The sequence below is a fragment of the Giardia intestinalis genome, chromosome 5 (genome assembly GCF_000002435.2).
Source record: "Giardia intestinalis strain WB C6 chromosome 5, whole genome shotgun sequence".
NCBI lineage: Eukaryota > Fornicata > Diplomonadida > Hexamitidae > Giardia > Giardia duodenalis.
The window spans coordinates 2900992-2922290 of NC_051860.1; the positions used below are offsets into that span (position 1 = coordinate 2900992).

At 48.2% G+C, this 21299-nt stretch overlaps 13 protein-coding genes across 13 annotated transcripts; 4 read left to right on the top strand and 9 right to left on the bottom strand.

Moving 5' to 3' along the window:
- Window positions 1–4: 4 nt before the first annotated feature.
- Window positions 5–1534, top strand: GL50803_0015368 (Katanin (p60); the record flags this gene model as incomplete). Its single annotated transcript, XM_001706773.1, has 1 exon — window positions 5–1534. One exon carries the CDS (start codon window positions 5–7, stop codon window positions 1532–1534), a length of 1530 nt encoding a protein of 509 aa, XP_001706825.1.
- Window positions 1535–1572: 38 nt separating this feature from the next.
- Window positions 1573–2139, bottom strand: GL50803_0015367 (uncharacterized protein; the record flags this gene model as incomplete). The annotated part of the gene is made up of 1 exon (XM_001706771.2): window positions 1573–2139. One exon carries the CDS (start codon window positions 2137–2139, stop codon window positions 1573–1575), a length of 567 nt encoding a protein of 188 aa, XP_001706823.2.
- Window position 2140: 1 nt separating this feature from the next.
- On the bottom strand, window positions 2141–2746 carry GL50803_0011201 (uncharacterized protein; the record flags this gene model as incomplete). Its single annotated transcript, XM_001706770.1, has 1 exon — window positions 2141–2746. One exon carries the CDS (start codon window positions 2744–2746, stop codon window positions 2141–2143), a length of 606 nt encoding a protein of 201 aa, XP_001706822.1.
- GL50803_0011200 (uncharacterized protein) lies at window positions 2747–3727 on the bottom strand (the record flags this gene model as incomplete). Its single annotated transcript, XM_038045651.1, has 1 exon — window positions 2747–3727. One exon carries the CDS (start codon window positions 3725–3727, stop codon window positions 2747–2749), a length of 981 nt encoding a protein of 326 aa, XP_037902316.1.
- An 18-nt stretch (window positions 3728–3745) lies between these two features.
- Window positions 3746–9766, bottom strand: GL50803_0017202 (uncharacterized protein; the record flags this gene model as incomplete). The annotated part of the gene is made up of 1 exon (XM_038045905.1): window positions 3746–9766. The coding sequence occupies one exon, from the start codon at window positions 9764–9766 to the stop codon at window positions 3746–3748; it is 6021 nt and encodes a 2006-aa protein (XP_037902317.1).
- Window positions 9767–9784: 18 nt separating this feature from the next.
- Window positions 9785–10414, bottom strand: GL50803_0011196 (uncharacterized protein; the record flags this gene model as incomplete). Its single annotated transcript, XM_001706765.2, has 1 exon — window positions 9785–10414. One exon carries the CDS (start codon window positions 10412–10414, stop codon window positions 9785–9787), a length of 630 nt encoding a protein of 209 aa, XP_001706817.2.
- Window positions 10415–10418: 4 nt separating this feature from the next.
- GL50803_0017203 (SacB) lies at window positions 10419–11510 on the bottom strand (the record flags this gene model as incomplete). Its single annotated transcript, XM_001706764.1, has 1 exon — window positions 10419–11510. One exon carries the CDS (start codon window positions 11508–11510, stop codon window positions 10419–10421), a length of 1092 nt encoding a protein of 363 aa, XP_001706816.1.
- A 144-nt stretch (window positions 11511–11654) lies between these two features.
- Window positions 11655–12404, top strand: GL50803_0092618 (Nicotinamide-nucleotide adenylyltransferase; the record flags this gene model as incomplete). Its single annotated transcript, XM_001706762.1, has 1 exon — window positions 11655–12404. The coding sequence occupies one exon, from the start codon at window positions 11655–11657 to the stop codon at window positions 12402–12404; it is 750 nt and encodes a 249-aa protein (XP_001706814.1).
- A 25-nt stretch (window positions 12405–12429) lies between these two features.
- GL50803_0017205 (5' nucleotidase family protein) lies at window positions 12430–14334 on the bottom strand (the record flags this gene model as incomplete). The annotated part of the gene is made up of 1 exon (XM_001706761.1): window positions 12430–14334. One exon carries the CDS (start codon window positions 14332–14334, stop codon window positions 12430–12432), a length of 1905 nt encoding a protein of 634 aa, XP_001706813.1.
- A 431-nt stretch (window positions 14335–14765) lies between these two features.
- Window positions 14766–17675, top strand: GL50803_0014901 (uncharacterized protein; the record flags this gene model as incomplete). The annotated part of the gene is made up of 1 exon (XM_038045797.1): window positions 14766–17675. The coding sequence occupies one exon, from the start codon at window positions 14766–14768 to the stop codon at window positions 17673–17675; it is 2910 nt and encodes a 969-aa protein (XP_037902318.1).
- Window positions 17676–17688: 13 nt separating this feature from the next.
- On the bottom strand, window positions 17689–18498 carry GL50803_009210 (uncharacterized protein; the record flags this gene model as incomplete). Its single annotated transcript, XM_001706758.2, has 1 exon — window positions 17689–18498. One exon carries the CDS (start codon window positions 18496–18498, stop codon window positions 17689–17691), a length of 810 nt encoding a protein of 269 aa, XP_001706810.2.
- A 63-nt stretch (window positions 18499–18561) lies between these two features.
- GL50803_0023699 (uncharacterized protein) lies at window positions 18562–20355 on the top strand (the record flags this gene model as incomplete). Its single annotated transcript, XM_001706757.1, has 1 exon — window positions 18562–20355. One exon carries the CDS (start codon window positions 18562–18564, stop codon window positions 20353–20355), a length of 1794 nt encoding a protein of 597 aa, XP_001706809.1.
- Window positions 20356–21288, bottom strand: GL50803_009213 (uncharacterized protein; the record flags this gene model as incomplete). The annotated part of the gene is made up of 1 exon (XM_001706756.1): window positions 20356–21288. The coding sequence occupies one exon, from the start codon at window positions 21286–21288 to the stop codon at window positions 20356–20358; it is 933 nt and encodes a 310-aa protein (XP_001706808.1).
- Between the last annotated feature and the right edge of the window lie 11 nt (window positions 21289–21299).

Below are 21299 nucleotides of genomic sequence, written 5' to 3' on the forward strand. Positions count from 1 at the left end.
TAAAATGCGAACATTGGGTGACTGTATCGAGGACCTTATTTCAGCGCGGAACTATGTCCAATCGGGAAACTATACACCGGCACAGACTTGCTACGATGGCTTTATTGCATCGTTAAATCGATACCTCAACACACTGGGACCCTCGGCCGAGAAGGAGCGGTGGCAAGAAATTAAGCAGCAAATAAAACAGGAGGTTGCTAGCGTAATGACGTTAGCCAATTCACTGAGTGATTTGCAGAGAAAACCGGTTAAAAAGGCAGCTCCCCCTGCAAACAGCATCCCATGTTTTGACGAGCAAGAGGATAGATTTGGGCCCCCAGCTAAACCGCGGGGATCAGTAGCTGCTCAACAGCGCTCTCAGTTACCCAGGAGGCAGTCCAACATGGGAGTTCAGAACACCCCTGCGGTTAGAAAGGGACGCAACCAGCCGGGATCTCAGGCACAGGTCAACAGAACACCAGCACCACGTGGGGCCCCAACCTATTCCCAAGCCCAAAACCTGGCGCCAACGTCATCGGCGCCAAACAACGCAAGCAATGTCCCTGTTCCACGAGATATCACCCCAAGCGCATGTCAATATGAGGGGATATCACCTGATGTTGCCGCAGCAGTTCACGATTGCATCGTCGAATCTACTGGGGTCACATTCGACCAGATAGCTGGTCTCAGCGAAGCAAAGCGACTCCTCGAAGAGGCTGTTGTCCTGCCGATGCTGCTTCCGGACTTTTTCACAGGTGTACGTTCACCTTGGCGGGGCGTGTTGCTATTTGGACCCCCAGGAACTGGTAAAACACTTCTGGCCAAGGCGATAGCCATGCAGGCAGGGTTCACATTCTTTTCTGCGTCTGCAAGTGTGATAGAGTCCAAGTACAGGGGGGAGGCAGAGAAAATGGTCAGGGGTCTTTTCACTATCGCTAGAGCGCGGGCTCCAAGCTGCATCTTCATAGATGAGATAGACGCCATTATGAGTGCACGGGGAAGTGGTGAGGACAACGAGTGTAGCAGGCGTATTAAGGCAGAGATACTCACTCAAATGCAAGGTGTTACCACAGCAAATGGAGTAGGTAATGGAGCAAATGGGGACTTCGCTGAACAAGAGCCCAAGCCCGTCATGACTCTAGCGGCGACAAACCTGCCTTGGGATTTAGATGAGGCTCTGAAGCGACGCCTCGAAAAGCGCATCTATATACCGTTACCAGACTTTGAATCACGGAAGCAACTCTTGAAGCTCAACTTAAAGGACATAACAACCGTAGAACTTGATTTTGACGACTTAGCCAATCGCCTAGAAGGTTTTTCTGGCGCAGACATCTCCATCCTTGTCAGAGAAGTGTCTATGGCACCCCTCCGCAGAGAAATATCTGGCAAAAGCATTGAGGAGATCAAGCAGATGAATAGTGACCCAAAGTTTAAAGAAAAGCTTGTGGTACTGCTTTCGGATTTCGAGGACGCCATTAAAAAGACTAGGCCGTCCGTAGACCAATCAGCAATAAAAAAGTATGAGAAGTGGTTCAAGGAATTTGGAAACATCTAGACAATGCAGGGGATAGAATAAAAGACAGCATGTATACGCTAATCATCAAGTAAATCCCAAATGCACATGTCTTCTCCGCTGTCATTCTTCTGTGAAAGCCTGAACTTGTTATCTGGTGCAGAGAACTTGATGAGCTTGGCCTTGTGCGGCAACAGGAGGAAGCATCTATGATCTGCGTCCCAATAAACGTTACTTATGCTCCGATAGAAGACCAAAAGCGACCGCATTTCAGTCAGCTTCTGTCGATCTCTCCGCTGCTTGTTAGCTTGTTCAGCGCGATGGCGTGCACGCGCATCTGCGAGAGCCTCTTGCTCCTTCTGTAAGGTTTTTATTCCTTCGGCCGTCTCGTCCAAAGAGGCCTGGAGGCTCTTGAGCTCGTCCTCTAAGCTCTTCAATAAAGTGTCGTCAGGAGCAGTGGGAGCAGAGAGGTGAGCGACGATTACATTATGGTTACTGATCGTTGTCTTTAGAGTACTATCATGCTTGGAGATCCTTCGCCGTATTCGAAGAAACATGTCTATGAGTTCAGCGAACGCCGTTGGCAAATCTGTCTTCTGCAAAATCAGGGATTCACGAGTCATCTCTGCACATGCCACAGATACCATGTCATTTATTTCCAGTTGAGTCATTGAGCACGTCAATGAGCTGTGCAAGATTTCTTTTTTTCCAGGTAATGACTACTCCCCCCAGAGAAAGCGGTGGAGATGCTAACAAGGTGTCTGTTGCAGCTTCTGTGGCGTAGACAAGGTACCACATGCCTCGCTTAGCCTGGGCTGCAGGGTAGACCAGGGCCAGAATTGGTCCGAAGTTTTGGTAGATGGCCATGACGGCCTCTGGAGTGAGTCCTATGGCACTTCCAGGGGTGCTACTGTGAACTACCGCGCCCCCTTCCCTCAGCAGGGACAGCAGAGAGTCGATGGACGCAGGCTTTGGCCCGTCGGTACCGTTAACAAGTGACTTGAAAAAGGCTCTCGAGGCCTTTTGTGTACCATCAGTGGATATTATTTGCATCTCCCTGTAATAGATGCAGCACCGATTAAGCCTCATAATTAACTCTGCTGTGTCTTGAGAACAGGAGAGAACAAATTGATGCTCGGCGTTCTGGTTCTTCGCAATAGACACATCGTTTACAGGAATGCCAGCATCTTTCAGAAACGTAAGCAAAACGGCGCCTGTTATATCCTCTTCAAGATTGCTTATGTACAGAGCCATCTATTTTTGTCGGAGTGCAACGAGACAGGGGGTCGGAGACAGCCGTACGCTATTGGGCAGCGGAATCCCCGCCAAGTCTGCTAGCTCCTCTGGAGTTTGGCCGCCTGGTTGTAACAGAGCGCTCAAAGTATTTGGTGGTGCACCCAATTTGATGCACTTCACATAGGCACCCATCTTCACAGACTTCATGGATTGCCGGTGTTCATCGTTATCAAAATTTGAAGGAAGAATGCACGCGTCCTCTGGCGTTGTAAGGCTTGCCATTCGCGGATGATAGTATATCTTCTCGCATTGGGTTTGCAGTGCAGATATACGCCACGCTAGATCAGCGTTCTGCGGGGTGCTAGCAAGTACTAAGGTATCAGACCAAGACCTGGGGTCCTGGATACTGATGCCTTTGGCCTCAGCTGAAGACCCCCTTGCTTTTGCTTGGTCCAGCTCGTTACACACAGCTGTCAGTTCTTTCAATTGATCATACGGTAAAAACATCTTACAAGCAACTGCTTGCTCATCTAAAGAGTGCAGTCCACGGGTCTCAGGAGTCGCTGGATCGTCAAGCAGAAGAGTAACAAGCTCAGGGGTAATCTTCCGTCCAATGGCCCGTTCCATACTCGTAACAGGCTCCGCTGCAGCAAGAATAGCACCGGGACACGGTATGTCTGTCAGCGGAACTACTTGTGAATTGCTGCAGCATACGTGACAAAGCTTGTGCTTCTTACAGTGCTCCAAAACTGCACAGCGAGCCCTTTCTTCTATAGTTGCACCACACAAGTGGCATAAGGTCTCCTTTTTTGCCATGGGAAGCCGTCTTTCTCCTAGATTAAAAACGGCCAATCCAGCTCCCTGATTTGTGCCAAACAAGCACCGAGGACAAATGTATTCAAGAGAAGTTGTGCGCGCACAGAGACTACAAACAGTGGAGCCACATGCTGTACAGGTTACGTAGTCAGCCGGAGACTGGCAACAGTAACTGCATATCATTTTTTGGCATATCTGCAGCTAGTTCAGAATGGGGACGGATTGTTCCAAAATAACGCCTACGAGGACTAGGCATGATATACCGGCAGACAAAAAGACACTATTCCAGAACTCAGAGGTCTCCTCTGAAATCGTAAACCCTGAGATTAAGAGGCTAAGGATTGGAAATCGGATAGGGAGAAGAAGAACAGCGTAGATGACTAAGAACTGAATGGCGAAGAAGACCCCTACGTGAAGAACCCTGAAGCACCGATGCATGGAACCTTCCATGCCTCTCACGATCGGAAGCCGTATAGCAATGAAAAAGGCTGCAATTGAAAAGCTCATAAAGAGGAGAACCATAAGCAGAGTTGCGAATATTACAAACTTACGCGAGAGCGAGGACACAAAAAGGTTGTTCCTGTCAAGATACATAGGCTTAAAGAACTCAGTAGTGCCGTAATACCGATAGTTGATAGACGGGAGGAGCGCTATGGCACTGATAACGATAAAGATGAGGCTGAAGCTAGTAAGCGACGACGTCCGAAGGTTCTTGGACAGCTTTTCCGCCACATTCATCAAAGCTTTAAGGTGGTACCTACTGGGGGGTTGCTTTGTATAGGCAGTCACAGACGGAAGGCTGTGGGCATTGTGTCGGCCCTTCATTCGTATGACTGCTCTGTGGATATGATTAATCATCTGCTTGACTAAGGGATCATGCTGTGAAAGGGATCTAGACCGCAGTTTGCCCTCTATCTGTGTAGGTCTCCTGTGGAACCTGAGCGAGAACTGAAGTACCTTAGGAATCATGAAATCGTTGACAAGGGCATTTGTGAGCAGAATGATTCCTACAGTGGTCGGCGGGTAGTACCAAGGGCGCAGTCCCATGTTTATCATCTCATACCTATAAAGTATACACTCCAGCGTGATATTGGTGGTAATAGTCAGGGCCAGCGTCAAGGGAAAGATTCCTTGCAGCAGGCTTGAGCGGACAGTACCAATGAATGCAGGAAACATTGACAGGAAGAAATATGGGGCCTCTAACGCCACATCACGTAAGTGCTGGAGACCGTGGTGGCCAAACGTATATGCCACAGAAATACGCTCTCTTAGCAAGCGGCGGAGTTGAACATAACTTTCCTTGGGAATACCTAGCTGCTGCTTCCCACGATTCGGCTCATAGCCTGGGCTATAGCCAATTATAAGAAAGTCTGGTTTCCGAGAAAACGAGATGTTACTGCGACAGACGGAAAGGTAGCTTGGAACCGTCTTAGAATCTCCTGCCGTTTGTAGCAGGGTAGCTGCAGTCGTGTTGTCCTTGAAGACATCTTCTTCTTCGATGGTATAAGCATACGAGGAGGGCCTAGATGGGAGGACCAGGGTCACGAACGCTCCTGCATTACTGAGTGCAGACGCAACATCTACAGAGTTACTCTCGGGTATTACAAATACATTCGGCAGATGCTCACCGAGTAGCTCTCCCTCTCGAATGGGAGCCCTGTAATGGGTTCTTTTAGGAGGATTGTAAAATCGTTGAGCTGTTGCCATAAAGTGCTCAACGGCCTTCCAAGTCTGTTGCGGTGCAATAATAGGGTATCCAAGCGTACAATCTATGCTGGAGATTGTAGCATCTTGCCTACGGGGTCTTAGACTATGCACTTGAGTCTCATCTGAAACAAAAGATTCATCAGAAATATTCAGCTCACTAGACGTAGCCTTAAGCTGTGCATATATTTGTCTGTTCTGCGCCAGCTGAGCAGATCTGTGATGGTACTTAGCATGCTGGGTGCGACGTGCATGAAATACCCTTGTATCTTGTTGGGTAGAATTCTGCTCCTCTTCTGCATCTGATAGAACAAGTGGATAGCGAGACACACAGTCAAAATGCTCATCTGCTGTTACAGCCCTCCAATCATCCAACATATCGGCTCGCTTCCGCTGTAGGTGAACATATGACTTATTGTGTCTTCTGTTGGGCCTCGATGACAATAGTAGTTTTCCGTTGTTGTCGTGGATTCTGCTGAGGGTATACAAGCTAACTGCCTTCAGATCAGTTGTAACAAAGCAACGCCTTGTTTGAGCGGTCAAGGGGGGAACGACAATTGGCTGCTTTTGGTTAGAACCTTTAGGCTTCTTCGGTCTAAGCTCTACAGTGGGCAAACTAATATCATGACAGGGTTTGTCTGCCTCAGCATTCGACGTGTTCCAATCAGAGTCTCTTACTTCTCCAAGATTATTTCTGCCATGGCTGGCATTCGTCTGTACGGTTAGATTCAGTGCACTAAGAAGTGTCTGTACGTCAGTCAGAGGATTTGCACACATCTCCTTAGGCCTGCAAAGCCCAAAAGCTGCATGCTGCTGACCAGCATTTGAAGACCGCCGTGTCGTTATTATCAAGTTTGCCCCATTGGACAGGTCTGTGAAACGGGAAATGAATGCAGTAGGAGCATGTTTCTGGGTAGCGTGAAAACCCATTGCGCCAATATAGATGAGATCCAGAGCAGGGATTGTCTCTCTCGAAAGATCGGATAAATCCATATTCGCGACATGCAAGGCTGACATAGCATATAGCACAAGCTCGTGACACGTTGCTCCTAATTTATTGATTTGCTGAGTGGCTAGTTGACGCCTAGCGTCATCCATTCTTCTGTAGTAGAAGAGAATGTGGTCACTGTCCGCTGCTAGTGTAAAAAAGTGATGGTCGCCTGCAATCGTTGAGCCCAGGTCATCTGCTATTGTGTATTTGCACACTGAAATAAGGTCCTCCGGACTGGATGACTTCACCACAATAACTGGAGCCTGTCTCTCTATATACACAAGATAGACGCACAGAGGATAAGTTACAAGCGGATGTATTTGTGCAACACTAAGATGAGAGTCCTGGAGACACCCTGGAGTAATGAGGCGCCCATACTTCCGTACAGTAGCTGAGTATCGTGAGGTTCGTATGCTCCTCAAGGTCCGCGCTTGATTCATGGTCAGGTATTTGCACAGGTATTCCTCAAACCCTGAGAAATAGCTACTAGTGATAACGTCCGGCCTGATTGGCCGAGATAAAGAAAGCTCTACAAACGTGGGAGACGGCTTTGCAAGGCTTGCTTCTGAAGAAGTGCTTGTGCGGGTACGACGGTTGGTGGTAGCGTACAGGGGATCCTTTTGTTCGTGAAAGGAGCATTCACGAGAAGGGGAGCGGGACGATGTAGATTCGGAGTCAAAGGCAACGATCTCAAAGGCATAGTCTGGGGTGAAAATTGTCTGCTCTGTGGTAGAGTTCTTGAGAGCATGAGCGACGTCAGCTGGGCCCATTGTTACGCAGGCCAAAAAGCGCATCAGGCACAAGAGCGTGTCGTACAACCGCCTAGATTGCTTGGGTACCTTGGGGGTTTGAGCAAAAGTAATGTCAGCATGTTGCCCCTCATAAAAGCTAAACTGATGAGAGTGGTCAATCTGCTCAGTCGATTCTACGACGCCTGCGGAGTGCTGAAGGGCGTAACTTCCATGGAACCTTCTGCGCGCGCCGATAATGACATACTGCCCTGTGACGGCATTCACCTGCACAAGGTATCTGAAGATGGAAGGCCAAAGCGGGGTGACAATATCCTGAGCAAGGATAGACCCTTGAAGGCGGATCTCCTCGTCTAGATATAGCCTATGAGTTGTATTTTCACCAGCCACATAAATGAAGGAGAGGTTCATCGCAACCGGGCCCCAAAAGCCTGGAGCATCTTCATGGACCTGGGAGCCCGAGATATTGACCAAGAGAGACTCGTCGATCACAAGAGCGTTAGTGAAGCCAATCGCCTCAAGCGCCCCAAGGGTGTGGATGTGCACATTACGTTGGACAAGGCTCGAGAGATGCTTCGAAGAGACAGAAATGATCGGGCGTAGAGCGACCGTATTGCGATGAAGAAACAGACCAGAGACAAGGCCAAATGTCAGAGCCGCACAAACCGAAGGGATGAACCCAATAGCGAACAGAGCTAACTGATCAGATTGTGCCGGATCCCAGTAGCTGACATACTGACGTCGCAATTCTGAGGATAGAGCGAGACGAGGCAAAACAGGAATGATGATAAGAAAAACAGATACCCAGAGAGAAATTATCGATATAACGCGGAAAAAATTTTGCATAGAAAGAGTTGACGATAGAAATGATGCCGGCATGGAAATAGTCTCGGTCAATGCTTCCTTTCCTTCAATGAGGGTAGCAGGACTAGACACATTAGGCTTGGGCAGCTTTGAACGCCTGAGACTCCTACGTAAACTATGATTAGGGCGTGCTGGAAAGTCAAGAGACTGCTGCAGATCAGAAAGGAGGCGCTCAGATCGCTGAAAAACTGAAGTATCTTTCCCAAGAGCAGTCACACATACTCGAATGCCCCTAGTCACAGCAATGCTCACAGATGAAGAAGACGTCTTCCGTGCGCCTAGTTCGTCAATAAGAACCTTCATACAAAGGGAGGACAGTCTGGCAAACTTTTCTGCAGAAAACTCCGTGGTCTCGGTCTGACAGTTTGCATGAACACGTGCAAAGAATGCCGAGACAATCGTAGATATGGATACGTTTTCAAGAGTAATTGGCAACGGGTTCTTTATTTGCAGTATCTTCTGTCCACAGAGCAGCAACGAGCTCTGGACTGAATCCTGCAACCCTAGCTTATTAACATAGAAAGACAAAGCGTCATCCACGATGGAATTTGCATGCATAGACTGGCCTCTCCCACTAAAATTAGACTCTAACAAAGGATTGCTGGAATCTGCACGTTCTCGCCGAGACCTATAGAGGCGCGAGGATGTCAGCTCTTCACTAGTGTCTTGATGAGGTAAAGATGCGGTGTGAAGAGTGGAACCGATGCCTGCAGAGTAAATTCTTTTTGCCTTCTGAACATGTCGGACACTCTTTGCTCTAGACTTGCATAGAGTGGAATAAAGTGAGTAGATCTTATAGTGAGCGATAATGTTTGCAGCCGTGCTGGTAGGAAATGTACAGTAAACGAGGGGTTGCTTCCTGGCTAACCCATACGAAACAGCCTCTGGGCAGAATGGTCGTAGCTTGTTAGACACATCAACGGGAAATGCAGGATAGCACATCTGATACTCTGGCAAATGCATAGAAAGCGAATGTGCTTGCGTAAAATATGTAGGCAATATGGTACAATCACACGGCACAATCTGACCCTCTGCGAGGACAAGCACGTCTCCAACCACTAAGTTACATGCCTCGATAACCATGAACTCCCCATCTCTGATGACTAGATAATTAGGAAAGGCGATATTTCTAATTTTGGCCAAGAATGAACTAAAGGACTTTAAGACAAACCTGCGCAAGTCTGCCTCCATATCAACCAAGCTAGCGATGTGCTTCTGGAGCCGCATGGGCTTCCACGCTTGAAAGTCCAGGACTTGAGTGTAGATAGGAGCAGCCTCTAGGGTTAAAGAAGTGCTGTCTTCGGCAGTCCGTGACGACTTGTGCTGGGATCGTGATGCATCTGGTACTGGCAGAGTATCTTCTGAAATAAGTGGACCGGCTGTCCGATCCACGGCAGTCGCAGGCAAGAAGGCCTCCTTGGAGCCTGTCATTGGGACGGCCTGGTCTTTGGACTGTAGCATGAGATCTTTTAGCGGGCAAACGCGAAAAAATCTACCGCCGCTGTTTTGTTTAGAGGTTGGTGCCGAGGAAGCTACCCTGGTACTCATGACATTAGAGCCCAGGAAAATTGGAAGATATATTGTCAACGCGATGAAATTGAACATGTTCATACTCGAGCCACTAGAGGATAACTCGAATATCAAACCTAACATACTTAAAAAGAGTCCCAGTACAATGTGAAAGACTTCGTTGTGGAGAATGAACTCCCCAAGGACAGCTTTGATATGGCGTTGTCTAAGCTTCTGCTTTGCTGTCGAGGGGGTTGTGCGGGGGTTTTCGGTCAATTTTCCCAATGGACAATCGGTTACAGAAATAAGCCTCAAAACACTCTTGAGCTGCTCGTTTGATTGCTCTCTATCCCATAGCTTGCTTAGGACCTGGGAGCTCTGTAGCCCCGTGTTGGGATCGACCATCGGCCCTTTGGCTACAGATTATTTTGGAAAGCGGAAAAGACAGTTCGAGAGGGTTCTCTGAGCTTCAGAAGCTGTCCGGCCACGCTCAATGTTATCCATGGTTAGGATTAGCTTTCTGTCTGTGCTCAGTGGGGGAAGCGATTTTATCCCCTTTTGACTAACCCCTTCGCGAGCCACCCTGTGACGGCTTACGGCTGCAGTCAGAAGAGCTAACTCCTCCTCTTCATTGGCAAAGGCACCAGGGTACATCAGGGCCTGGGCAAATTTGCTTGTTTCTTCAGAGAATTCTACTGGGTCTTCAGTGAAATGAGAGGATGAGTAAAGAGTGCTATCCTCGCTGTGAGACCGCTGATTCTGTGGACAGGTGCCTATCAAAGGCTCAGTATGTAGGTGAGATTGTGGTGCTCCACGATTTAAACAAGAACTTGGAGCAGAATTCCTAGGGTCATATCCACAAGAGACTCCTCGGCGGAAGTATCTTGCCCGAGAAATCACATCCTCCTTCCCCTCTCTAATTGACTTTAGTCGGCTTCGGAGGAGTATTGTCGATGTAGGGTCCTCGATATTCCGCGGAATGACATTCTCTGGAGGAACAACTTTAGCAATCTTCCGGCATAATGTGTTGAGGCTGAAAAGCCCCGGGTCCATTGGTTTATCTGACATGGGGAGAGTCGGTCTGAAAGAAATCGTTTAAAATTTTGTGCAATGTGCTGATGAATGGCACCAAGACCGTATTGTCCTCGAACGCCCTATCGAGAATGTCGTTAATGCATAGAGTCAATGGCCTTCTGTCCAGCTCGTTGCACAGCACGGACAGTGACTGGTTGTTCTTAAGAGGAACATATGCAAACAGGCCTCCACTGTCGAAGTCTAGTTGCTTATACCACCCTGGAAAGTAGTTGTTAGCCGCCAGGTAGCCCTCTGTGTTAATCACGCTTATTGAACGTTTTGTCCGGACAGGGTCCTTCGCATTCCTTTTCAAGACTATCTCCAGGCTCTCCATTACAGACCTCCTGAAGGTGACAAAGGAGTGTTTGGGGTACTGACGTGTTACGTCGGACCCCAGCATCACATTAACTAAAAGGTTGGAGTTTTGGATGGCAAAGTAGTGCCCGCACTTTCTTTTATACTGCCCGTACTGCTGGATTCCAGGGGCGTTACGGCGCTCTACAGGAAAAATGCTCCTGTAGGACCCGTGAGGATCCAGCACGTAACAGCCGTTCCTGTTAGGCACCACCGGTCCGTCAAACAACAACTTGGGGTCTATGTAGTTGGTTATGAGACAATCGTCGTTTAGATAAACATAAAATTCTGACAACCCAGGTATACGGTGCAGGAAGCTTTCGATGGCGAGCGAATTTCTCGAAATGTGGTCTGAGGGGGGAATGATGGTTTTGTGATAAACATATTCGATGGGCACCTTCCACTCTGAGGACTTCAACCAGGAAATTCTCTCGCCGTTAGTGACAATGAAGACTCGTCTTATGTAAGGCATGTACCGTTCTACACCCCGCAGGGAATAGTAGAGTTCATCCATATTCCTGAAACGGTGAATGCCCTCCGCATTCAGGGTGTCCAGTTTTTGGATCGGTGCGTGATGGCCTGCAGATCCATTTACCCATGTGTACACGAGATCAATGTTGCTGCATCTGGGAAGATTGTCCCCAATTGTAATTTCATGGAATGAATGCCTGCTTCCTACGGCCACAGAAAGAATTCCGAAGAACACCCAAGCAGGGCACATTTATTTAGTGCTCAAGTAAGCCGTAAACTCTTTCGTCTTTAATAGCTATCTACGGACAGCAGTGCAAAGTCCTTACGAAATTATTTACTAGCCAGGAGTTTCCCTGCATGTACCCTGAGCAGGGAACGCCCCAAAGAAAATAAAATGACAGCCCTCATAATCTTCTGTGGGTCCTTCAATCCAGTAACAAAAGCCCATATATCTATTATAGACAAAGCAATAGATTTTATCAACAATCTCACCTGCGACGATGGAACTTTGCTAGAAGCAGGGACCTACCGGGTCCTGATTTCACCGGTTCACGACAGCTACCCTTGGAAGAAGCTTGCTCCCGCCAAGAACCGCATCCGGATGTTGGAGCTTGCCATTGAAGATAGCAGGTATCAAGACCTCATCGAGATCAATACCTACGAGGCTTTAATCCAGCAGAGCTTTACGCCCACATATGATGTCTTGTGCCATCTGAAGGAGGGATATCCGGACAAGAACATGTACTTTCTGTGTGGAGCTGACTTAGTGGAGTCTATGACCAATACAGCGGTATGGCCGGCGTCCAGCATAGAGAAGATCTTTCACATCTGCAAGCTTCTTGTAGCGCCGCGGAACCTCGGAACAGGGTCAATAGAGACCTGTGAGCTTTTCAGAAAGATCCTCGAGCACCCTTTGTTACACCATGCAAAGGAGAATGGGCAGCTATTCTTCCTACCAGACGTTTCTCTGGATTGCAGCAGCTCCGATGTAAGAGCATATTGTGCTGACAGCTCATCGACATTCAGCGGCTTTGGATTGCCTGACGAAACAGACGTTGCCATGAAGAAGCTCGCACGATACGTGCCTTTCAGTATCATGGCCTACATAAAGAAGCACCATCTGTATGAAGCCCACTACAGCTAATACGTTTACATAAAACGATAGTGCACTAAGTGATAATATCAGAATTACTTAAACTATCCTGTGTATCAAAGAATGAGATGGAAGGATTGGATTCGCTGCTACTCTGAGTTCTGTCCACGGAGCGTCTGTGTGCAGAGACAGTCTTGACTGGTGGCTTAATGCAGAAGCTTATTAATGCAACCATAATTAGCGTAATATATATTGCGAAGGATATTGTCCCCATCATCATCATAAAGTCTTTGTCTGCTTGATGGAGATCGTGGGTCAGAATATAAGGAGAGACGACATCCAAATTCGGCATGTACATCTCGACGTACTTGAGAAGAACGTCGATTGCATTAACCTCTTGTCCATTCTGATCATAGTAGGGAGAAACAGAGTATGGACCGGATCCCTCTTCATAGCAAGCTCCTCCTTCCTGTAACAGAGCAAGAAAGCTCTCTGCGCTTTTTATGGTCGTTAGCAAGTCGTAGCACTTATTTGGGTTTAAGGTAAAAGGGTCCAAAGTTGTCTGGTAATTGATAAGGTGGGGGTCCTCCCAATCAAATAGACCTTCTGGAAGGGGATACATGGTTTCTGCAAGCCCATTCTTCACTGAAAAGAGACACGCAATCAGGTTGGCTGTTAGCCCACGAATCGTCGACATGGTTTGCCAAGAGGGCTGGATTGCAATGCAATCATCTCTAGTGACGTTCCCAGGAAAAAAATCATACCTGGCCGTCCCAGAAGAAATCGTTGGAAAAGGGAGGCACGGAGTAGACCTTGTAGGATAGAACACCGCAGGAATTGCTCCATTGAGCCACAGGTTAAAGATAGAATCTTGATCTGTAGCGTTCTTGAACATGCTGTAGTAGTGCTTGTTATAGCCAATAAAGGCTGTCAGGTTTAGATCTGCCACCCACCCGGCAATCTTATTCGAGAGGATGGCCCCGTTCTCAGTCATGAACGTTTCCGTAGTAAGGTTGAATCTCTTTGCCAAACTCTCGGACGTAAAGTTGTAGGGTAAAGAGTAGTCTACGGAGGAAAACTGGTATCCTGTATACGTATTCCCTTCATGGCTATAAGTCATGGGCTTGAACTCATAGGTAACGTGCTGCATAAAGCGCAGATAACACCCACCCTCGACAATGTAGCACTGCTTGTCCTGACCGTCCATGCAATACGTGTTCTTAATTTGGTGGTAGTGACCGGCAATAATTATTATCGGAATGGTATAATTGATTTGGTTATAAAACGCACGCAGTTCTGTAACTATTTCGGATATCTCCAGGTCATATGTCGGTATATGACATGCGAGGACTAGCAGATCCGTTTGGTACTTATACTTCTCAAGGACACCGGTGATCTCCTGGGATGCAATGGCCTCCCTCGCAGGGATAGTGTAGACCCCGTCATATGGGCTGGTGTGGAATAGAAAGCCAAGCATGAGAACCCGGAGTCCAGTAGGAAGAACGAGATACTTATATCTTCCGCTTCCGACTGGCACGTTCGTATCGCGCATAAAAACATTGGTGGTTATATATCTGTCACCGAAGAGGGCTTCAACCTTGCTGTGTATGTAATCTGTTGTCTCCTTATAGTATGATTCGTGGTTCCCTATCGTCTGTAGGTCGAAGCCAATATAGGATGCCGCCTCCAGTATCTTTTCTCCCTTAACTTTTGTGAGATCACTAAGCCCTGTTCCCTCTACCAGATCCCCCGCATCTACTGCTAACACAGATCGACCTTCGGACTCCAAAGCTTTTTGTCTTGTGCGCTCTATGTAAGAAAGAAGCGTGCCATAATCTCCATATTCTGGTAGATGTCTGTGGCCGTAAATCCAGCCGTGAGTGTCTGACACAGAGATAACGTCGAGGACAATTTTTGACTCTGTACTAAGATACGCTGATCTGATGAGTAATAACAGCGTGTGCAGTAGTGCCAATATCATTGTGGAAAGATTATTAATTTTAAGCAGTTCCTGGTCAATTTTCGGCAAGCCCGTACCCACAGGCTCCTGACAGTAACTGGGTAACTATCCAGGCCAAAGAAGGGGCCATTCCTGTTATTTTAAAACTAAGATAATTATTTTGTAATGTTCAGTTACGTTCATCGTATGTTATTATAAGTCTGCCTTAAGGACTAACTATCGCGCTGCTTGAGTCTACAGATTTACAAGCGAGAGAAAGGACGGTAACAGCTATTAAATCTGTAGAGTTGTCAATGTGTTCGTTGACAGGGTGGAGCCAACTCAGAGCGCGCAATCTCCTCTGTGTAGTCATACCCGTTTTAGAGCAATGGGTACTCGACGCATCTCTTCTGTTAGTATTGCCATTGTAATTGAAATGGCAACGAATCTTCTTGAACTAGCATTGCAGATAGATGTCGTCCCAGGATAGCTCTACAGATTGCTCCACAGACGAAGTTGATGGACCATATGTATCGACAATCCAGTTCGCCATTCAGGACATGGCGCACAGATATGCGCCGAAATTTACCAAAGTCCACACACTGGACACGCCCATCCCCACAAGTCAGATCCACGTTCACGAGCTTCTGAGTGGGAATATTTACATGCCAATACAGAACCTTCCTCCTCCTTGCGACGATCCCACCTCCCCATGGTTTTACATCAACGACTGCAGGCCGCAATATCCGAGCCAACCGTACTACTCTGTTGTTCCTCAGCTCATTATCAGAGGAACTCCATACTATCCCCTCAACAGCCTAACCCCCAACAAGCACCACGTCCGCAATTCTGCCAGAGATCTTGCCGAGTTCTACATGGACAAGGAGGATGTTTATGGAATTGCCACTGCACTTCTTGCCAAGCTTTACATGAGCGCGATTTCCCAGGCCCGCGCTGTCCGGGACACAATCCATGCAACGACAGCTGAGATTCGCGCATCCAAGATCCACCTTGCGGCTCCAACCGACTTTGGTTTTCCAGCGTCAGAATCGGACTGTTTTTCTTCTCAATGTCACGAGCTAACAAAGCAGTTGCAAACTAGGTTCGTCGGTCTTAAGCCATACGCTGATTTGTCAATTGCTCAGGGCATCAAGGATCCTCTGTACCTACTCGACTGGGACGAATATAACGAGTTCACGGTGGGAGGCGGGATTTTTGACAGCTACCTTCTTAATGATTATAAAGCCATAGACTTCTCCACAGCATGTGGCCTCCTTAGTGCGGTGTACAACGATATGTTTGACCCTCCCATGGAGATCCCGCACATATGCGAAAATTCTACTGGGGTCTTCTACAGGCAATCAAACGGGTTTTCCATTGACTGTCTTGCAACCCTTCCGCACGCAGAATATATTATTGTACGACCCATTGGAGATCATGGTGGTGAGTCACTCTCCAATCCACTCCTTATTAAGCCTACAGGAAGGTGGTGCACAACATACGAGTTGCTTATGGCGTTCGCTGAGTCCTTAATGTTGAGGGATTCTGGCTTCCAGGACGATTTCACGCACAGGGCTAAGCAAAAGTTCGAATCTGTTAAGGAAAAATTTGAGCAGAGAAGCGTAGGTGACTCCTCCGGGCGATGCACAGTTTGCGGGAACATCGACTTTGACAGTTATGCTGAGCACGTGGCCTCTACACAGCATTTGAAAAACTACCGCAAAGAGCTCAACAAACTATTCAGGCCGACACTCTTGGAGACGGAAGCAGAAAAGGGGCTGATCAAGCTGGACGACTCAAATGGACATTTCCTGGCTCACAGATCTCCCACTTGTTTAGAGTACATTAAGCATGTCAGCAAACACATGGAGCTGAAGAATACAGCGCTTGCCCAACTGTCCTATCTCGCTAACTGCATTGCAACACGTGAGAACGTAGATTACACCCTTGCATGTGCTGCAGTAACACGCTCCTGTTATTCGATGGGACTTCCACTCATGCTCGATGCCGGCGACAAACCCGTGCGTGCCTCAAGCCCGACTCTGAAGGAAAACAGATCTGTTCGAGCATGGTTGGCAGATGTGCGGCGCGCTCGAGCAGATGAGTTCAATGAGGTCGATGCCAGAAACAGCAATGCAGAGTCTGAGGAGAGGTGCGCCATAGAAGCACAGATCCTTTATGCACTAGCCGCAATGTTCGAGCAAGTGGGCTGCGAGCCTCTTTCCCTTCTGAATGCAGACTTTCCTAACATATTGGCGAACGAAAACAGACCCAACAGGCGCCACGTAATAGAGATTTTCATCTCTGGAGATGACGTGCGCAGTGCATACAGCTCAGCACATCCCTCGCAGCGTATGGGGTTCTGTAACTTTGTTTCTATCTTCGCTCCGCATCTTTGTGAAGTAAGCTCAAGCCAAAGCAGTTCTGGTCTCAGTACAATCGTCTCAAAAGGCCAAGATAGACTATACTTATCCCAGAGCGATATAACAGCTTTGGTCTCGGAACTCAAGGACTATGAAGTGGGGAATTACGCACCTGGTGGCGTTATGTCCCGGATAGCCAGATTCACACGTTTGGCCCTGGAAGCCGATCCTCTCTTTACCACAGAGCTGGTTACTAGGCAAGATACAGCGGTGTCACAAGCAGAAGATTCCACCAAGGATGGTTCCAGTGCTACAAGTACACCATTTGATCCTCCGGAGATAACACTGCCTAATATGCGGAGAAGTATATCCGTAGGAGGAGATGAATTACAGCAGGACTTAAGCTTCGACAGATTTACCGAAGATCTCAATGGAGATACGTCAGCTCTATCTACTGACCTGCAAGATTATCCCATTGATATTTATCAAAGTCTCCTCACGGAAGTAGATAGATATCTTGAGCCAGACGACAGTGAGCCCTTGCAGCTCAGCAATCTTCAGTCAGTCTCATTTGGAGGATTCAACGAAGCGTACAGTGAAGAGTGCTCCTATCGAGATGACTTGATATTTTCCAACAGCTTTGATACAGGATCAGGCATAGCGAGAGATTGTTACAGTATGCAAATGTTACAGGCTGACATAAATAGGCGTGATTATATAGACAAGGCTCTGGCCGGAGACTTTGCCTCCCAGGTCTCTGCTATCTACTCTGCCGTCATTCCATCACACATAGGCCCCAGGTCATACCTTCATGCGTGCAGCGACCTCCATACACAAGTGCTGGATTCATTAACAGCCTATAACGGGGTTTCCTCGGTGGATACGGCGGACGCCGTGGCTATAGCACTCAATGCAACGCGGATTGTGCGCCAGGATGTATATGACATTGCATCAACACGGTCTGTGACATATTTACCGGGAAGCAGAACAGTCCTGCGAAAAACAGCCTTCGGAAATTAAGAGCAAGGTGACCTTACAGGCATCGACAGCATCCCTTCTTTGGACTTGGGGTTTTGCCCTTCTTGGACGCCTCTTCGTCCGAGTCTTCTGTACTATGCTCACTGTCTACCAACTTTTTCTCTTCTTTTTCCTCGCTACTGGGGGTACTCTCCTCTTCATCAGGGTTTCCTTTATTAGCGACGTCCTGATTGCCGGTGTCTCGTCCATTGGCATCCTCAACGTCTTTGAGAGCTTTCTGTTTTTCAGTCTCCTTCTTCACACAGTCGTTGCTCGTATCTAGAAGGGGGCGTTGCACAGGCTGCTCCTCGAAAACGAGACACACATCTTCAGAGGCAACAGATGGCACGCGAGAGACGTACCCTGGCGACAGCGTACAATCTCGTATCCCAATAACAAATTCCTCGGTCAGTTCACCGAGCCTCTCATTCAGCTCTTTCTTAGTAATGGCGTCTGAGTCGTGCTGCTCCTTGAGCCTCTTCACCCTGTTCTCAAACGATTTGTCTGGGTGAAGCATTAGAAGGATGAAGCAGGCATCGTAGTAGTACAGCTTTAGCGCGATCTCTACTGGGTACTTGTTCGAAACGTCGGGTATCTTGTACTCACGCGCAGCAAGTATCTCCACAGACGCCAGCTTATGTGCATAGATTGCGCGAATCAAGCCACTGCAGCCGGTCTCGGTTGTCGAGCCACCCAATAGATCAAGATTCTCCTCCAGATATTCGGTATTACCAGCTGTGGCAGCATCGAACCAGCCGTCCATCACTTCCTGGTCCTCCATAATTACGTTTGTAACGACTTTTTTGTACCCCTGTCTTGGATTCATGTGTCGTGCATAATTATTTAAACAAGTGGAAACAGTACGGAAACACATGAACATGAAAATACAATGCTCACTCTGCAGCTCTTAGCGTTTCTGGAAATTTCAATGGGACGTGAGAAAGACCACATTTATTCATATGTATCTCCACAGAATTGCCCTGGACTAGATGTCACGGAGTTCACTAGTACATACGCAGACGGATTCTGTAAGATTTACCTTCCAAAGGAGGCTTTTATGGGCGGTGATGTGCGTGTCACAATACGGTCTTTGGATTCTCCCAGCTCCGCGGACACTACTGAGCAGGTCCTTCATAATGAGCTCACTCCAGCTATTTTCCCCGTGTACTCGTACAGTTCTTACACTTTTTCCCTTGCCGATGATAGCTGTCCAGCAAGTGCAGAGCAAACTTTGTTCTGCGTGCCTCCGGCGGAGCAAACTTCAGTGCTGTCTACGGAAGCGATCGCGATACTGTACGTGCTCTATGACCTAGAAATTAAGAGGGTTCTCCGTACAGATTTACCAGTTCGTTCCACAAGAGGGTCGGGGCACTGTCTCGGTTTTTTCGATGGAATTTTCCCCGAGCACAACGTGCTATCTACGCTGCTTTCTCATGCCCTGTCTTCACAGTTTGGACGGCTTAACCTAGCGCTTATTCGGTTTCTTCAGCCAGGACCTGCCACTACTGGCTACTGGGCAAGAGCCCTGGGAGACATAGATGACTTTGATGTCGTCAGCAAGCTTTTCTCATCAACCTACACAGCGACCCTCCGAAAGCGGGAGGACGAGGATGGCGGCTTTCGCCTGGTTCTGGTTGTTGCGGACGAAGACGGGGACATCGTTGTTAGCATGGAATCCCAACCCTACCGGCCGCCTCATCTGGCTCCTCTAACCCGAGACGACGTACGCTACGAGAGTACTGGGACCCTAGGTACTGGAATGAACGTGTACTTGCGACGGAAGCCAGGCGTTGTCGTCCTCTTCAACTACTTCTCCCAGCCCGGTAGAGGATCTAGCCGCGGCCCATCGTGTTTGGATTACTTAGACATTCTCGGCCAACACTGCACATCCTACTCGTCCGGATATAACCTCTGTCCGGTCCAGTCAAAGCTTTCTAAGAACGATGTCCTAAACGCTATCGCCGAACAGCCAATTTATCTATCCACCGCCGAGGGGGAGGGCGATTGGACGAAACTATTTACTTTAGAAACTGGTGACATGCTCAATGTTTGCGGATACTGGATGATAGACCAGCCCACTGTTGCCATTACGGAAGAGGGAGACGGGGCGATATATTTTTCAAACAAGAGCAGGCCATCCCCGCTGACCTTCTTCCTCCTAGTCACAGCAGGGTGCTTTACTATATGCATGTGTGTAATCATGATGCTTCTATGCATAACGTCCTTTTGTGCTTGCCTGCGCTTGTATGCAGTGGATTTGCGTTGGTCTCCTCACAGAACCCCGGTGCCGGAGAGTCCGGGAGAGCTGAAGAAGCAGGTAGAACTGCAGAGAATTGGAGCTGAGACAGATACGTCGGTGGCGTGTGTATCTCCACTGCCCTCAAAAGCTATGTCTCCGCTCTTGCTACCACGGGGCGACGCGGCCAAAAAGCTTGCGTCTAAACAGAATCAATGTACTGGAGTCGCACTCGCTATTGCTGGCGCTACAACAAGTCTTGCAACAGGGTCTCCCCTCAGTGACCGAGAGCACAGCAGCGTCACGAGAGATACCATATATAGCAGCATAAGCGCAGGAAGCATGGCGAGCTCAATGGTGTGTGCACCGCCTACCGATTCCACGGCGGTACACTCAGAAGACAAGCAAGATATGGACACTCCTGCAGTGTCAGGTTCGCTGGCATAATCAATTTGAATCAAGGTAGTTCCTTATCTCTTCCTCTGGAACAACATGTACGCGCCCAAAGTGAACACCTGGCTCCATTGATCTGGCACCCCAGACGCTGATCATGCGAAATTCGGCGCTATCGTCTGCTGATGGCCCATGCTTATATAATTGTAAGGCACTTATAACTGTTGGAAAGATGTCACACTCGTGGACATACTTTGTGGGGTCTATTTGGTCCACCACTGCTTGCCTGTCTTTAGAAGGAAGCAGTGGGGGCATGTCGTATCCATATAATACCATGGCCTTCGGATGGAGCTGCTGCAATATTTCCATCGGTGTGCCATCAATCTGTTCATCGTCCGTCTCATCTTCGTGGTCATTGTTGATCTTTGCCCGTTCAAGTTCTCCTGAAGCAAGCTGCACCTGTTCTTGTTCAACTGGATACGAGCGCAGGTCGAAGGCTGGGAGTGAACTACAGATCTTCAGATATGGTATGCCGTCTTGTTCCGTTGCTGAAGAAGTAGTCGCGGAACTAGATTCGGGAGCAGCAGAGACTGATAGCGATGCTCCTTTCAATGCACCAAGCAGGTCTGCAGATGCATTACCTACATCTTCCAGAAGAGATTGCTGCGGAGCTATGTGGGTTTGGGTTTGGGTTTGGCTGTTGACTTTTTCTTTCCAACAGTATGGAATGTTCACCGTCAAGGCGAGACCGGTGTCAACACAATGGACGCTATTGCATATGAATGTATAGGTCACCCTGTGTATGGTTACCGTGGAGCCTGGAGAGATATGCTGTAGAAGCAGGACAAGGGGCTTGCGGCAATACTGACAGAGAAGATCGGGGGGATTGAACTGTAGAGGGAAACACGCACAGCCGCCAAGCTGACTATACATAATTGAAAGCTCGGAGGAGGCCAAGCGCCCGTTTAACACTGCAATTTTGTACATTGACTATCGAA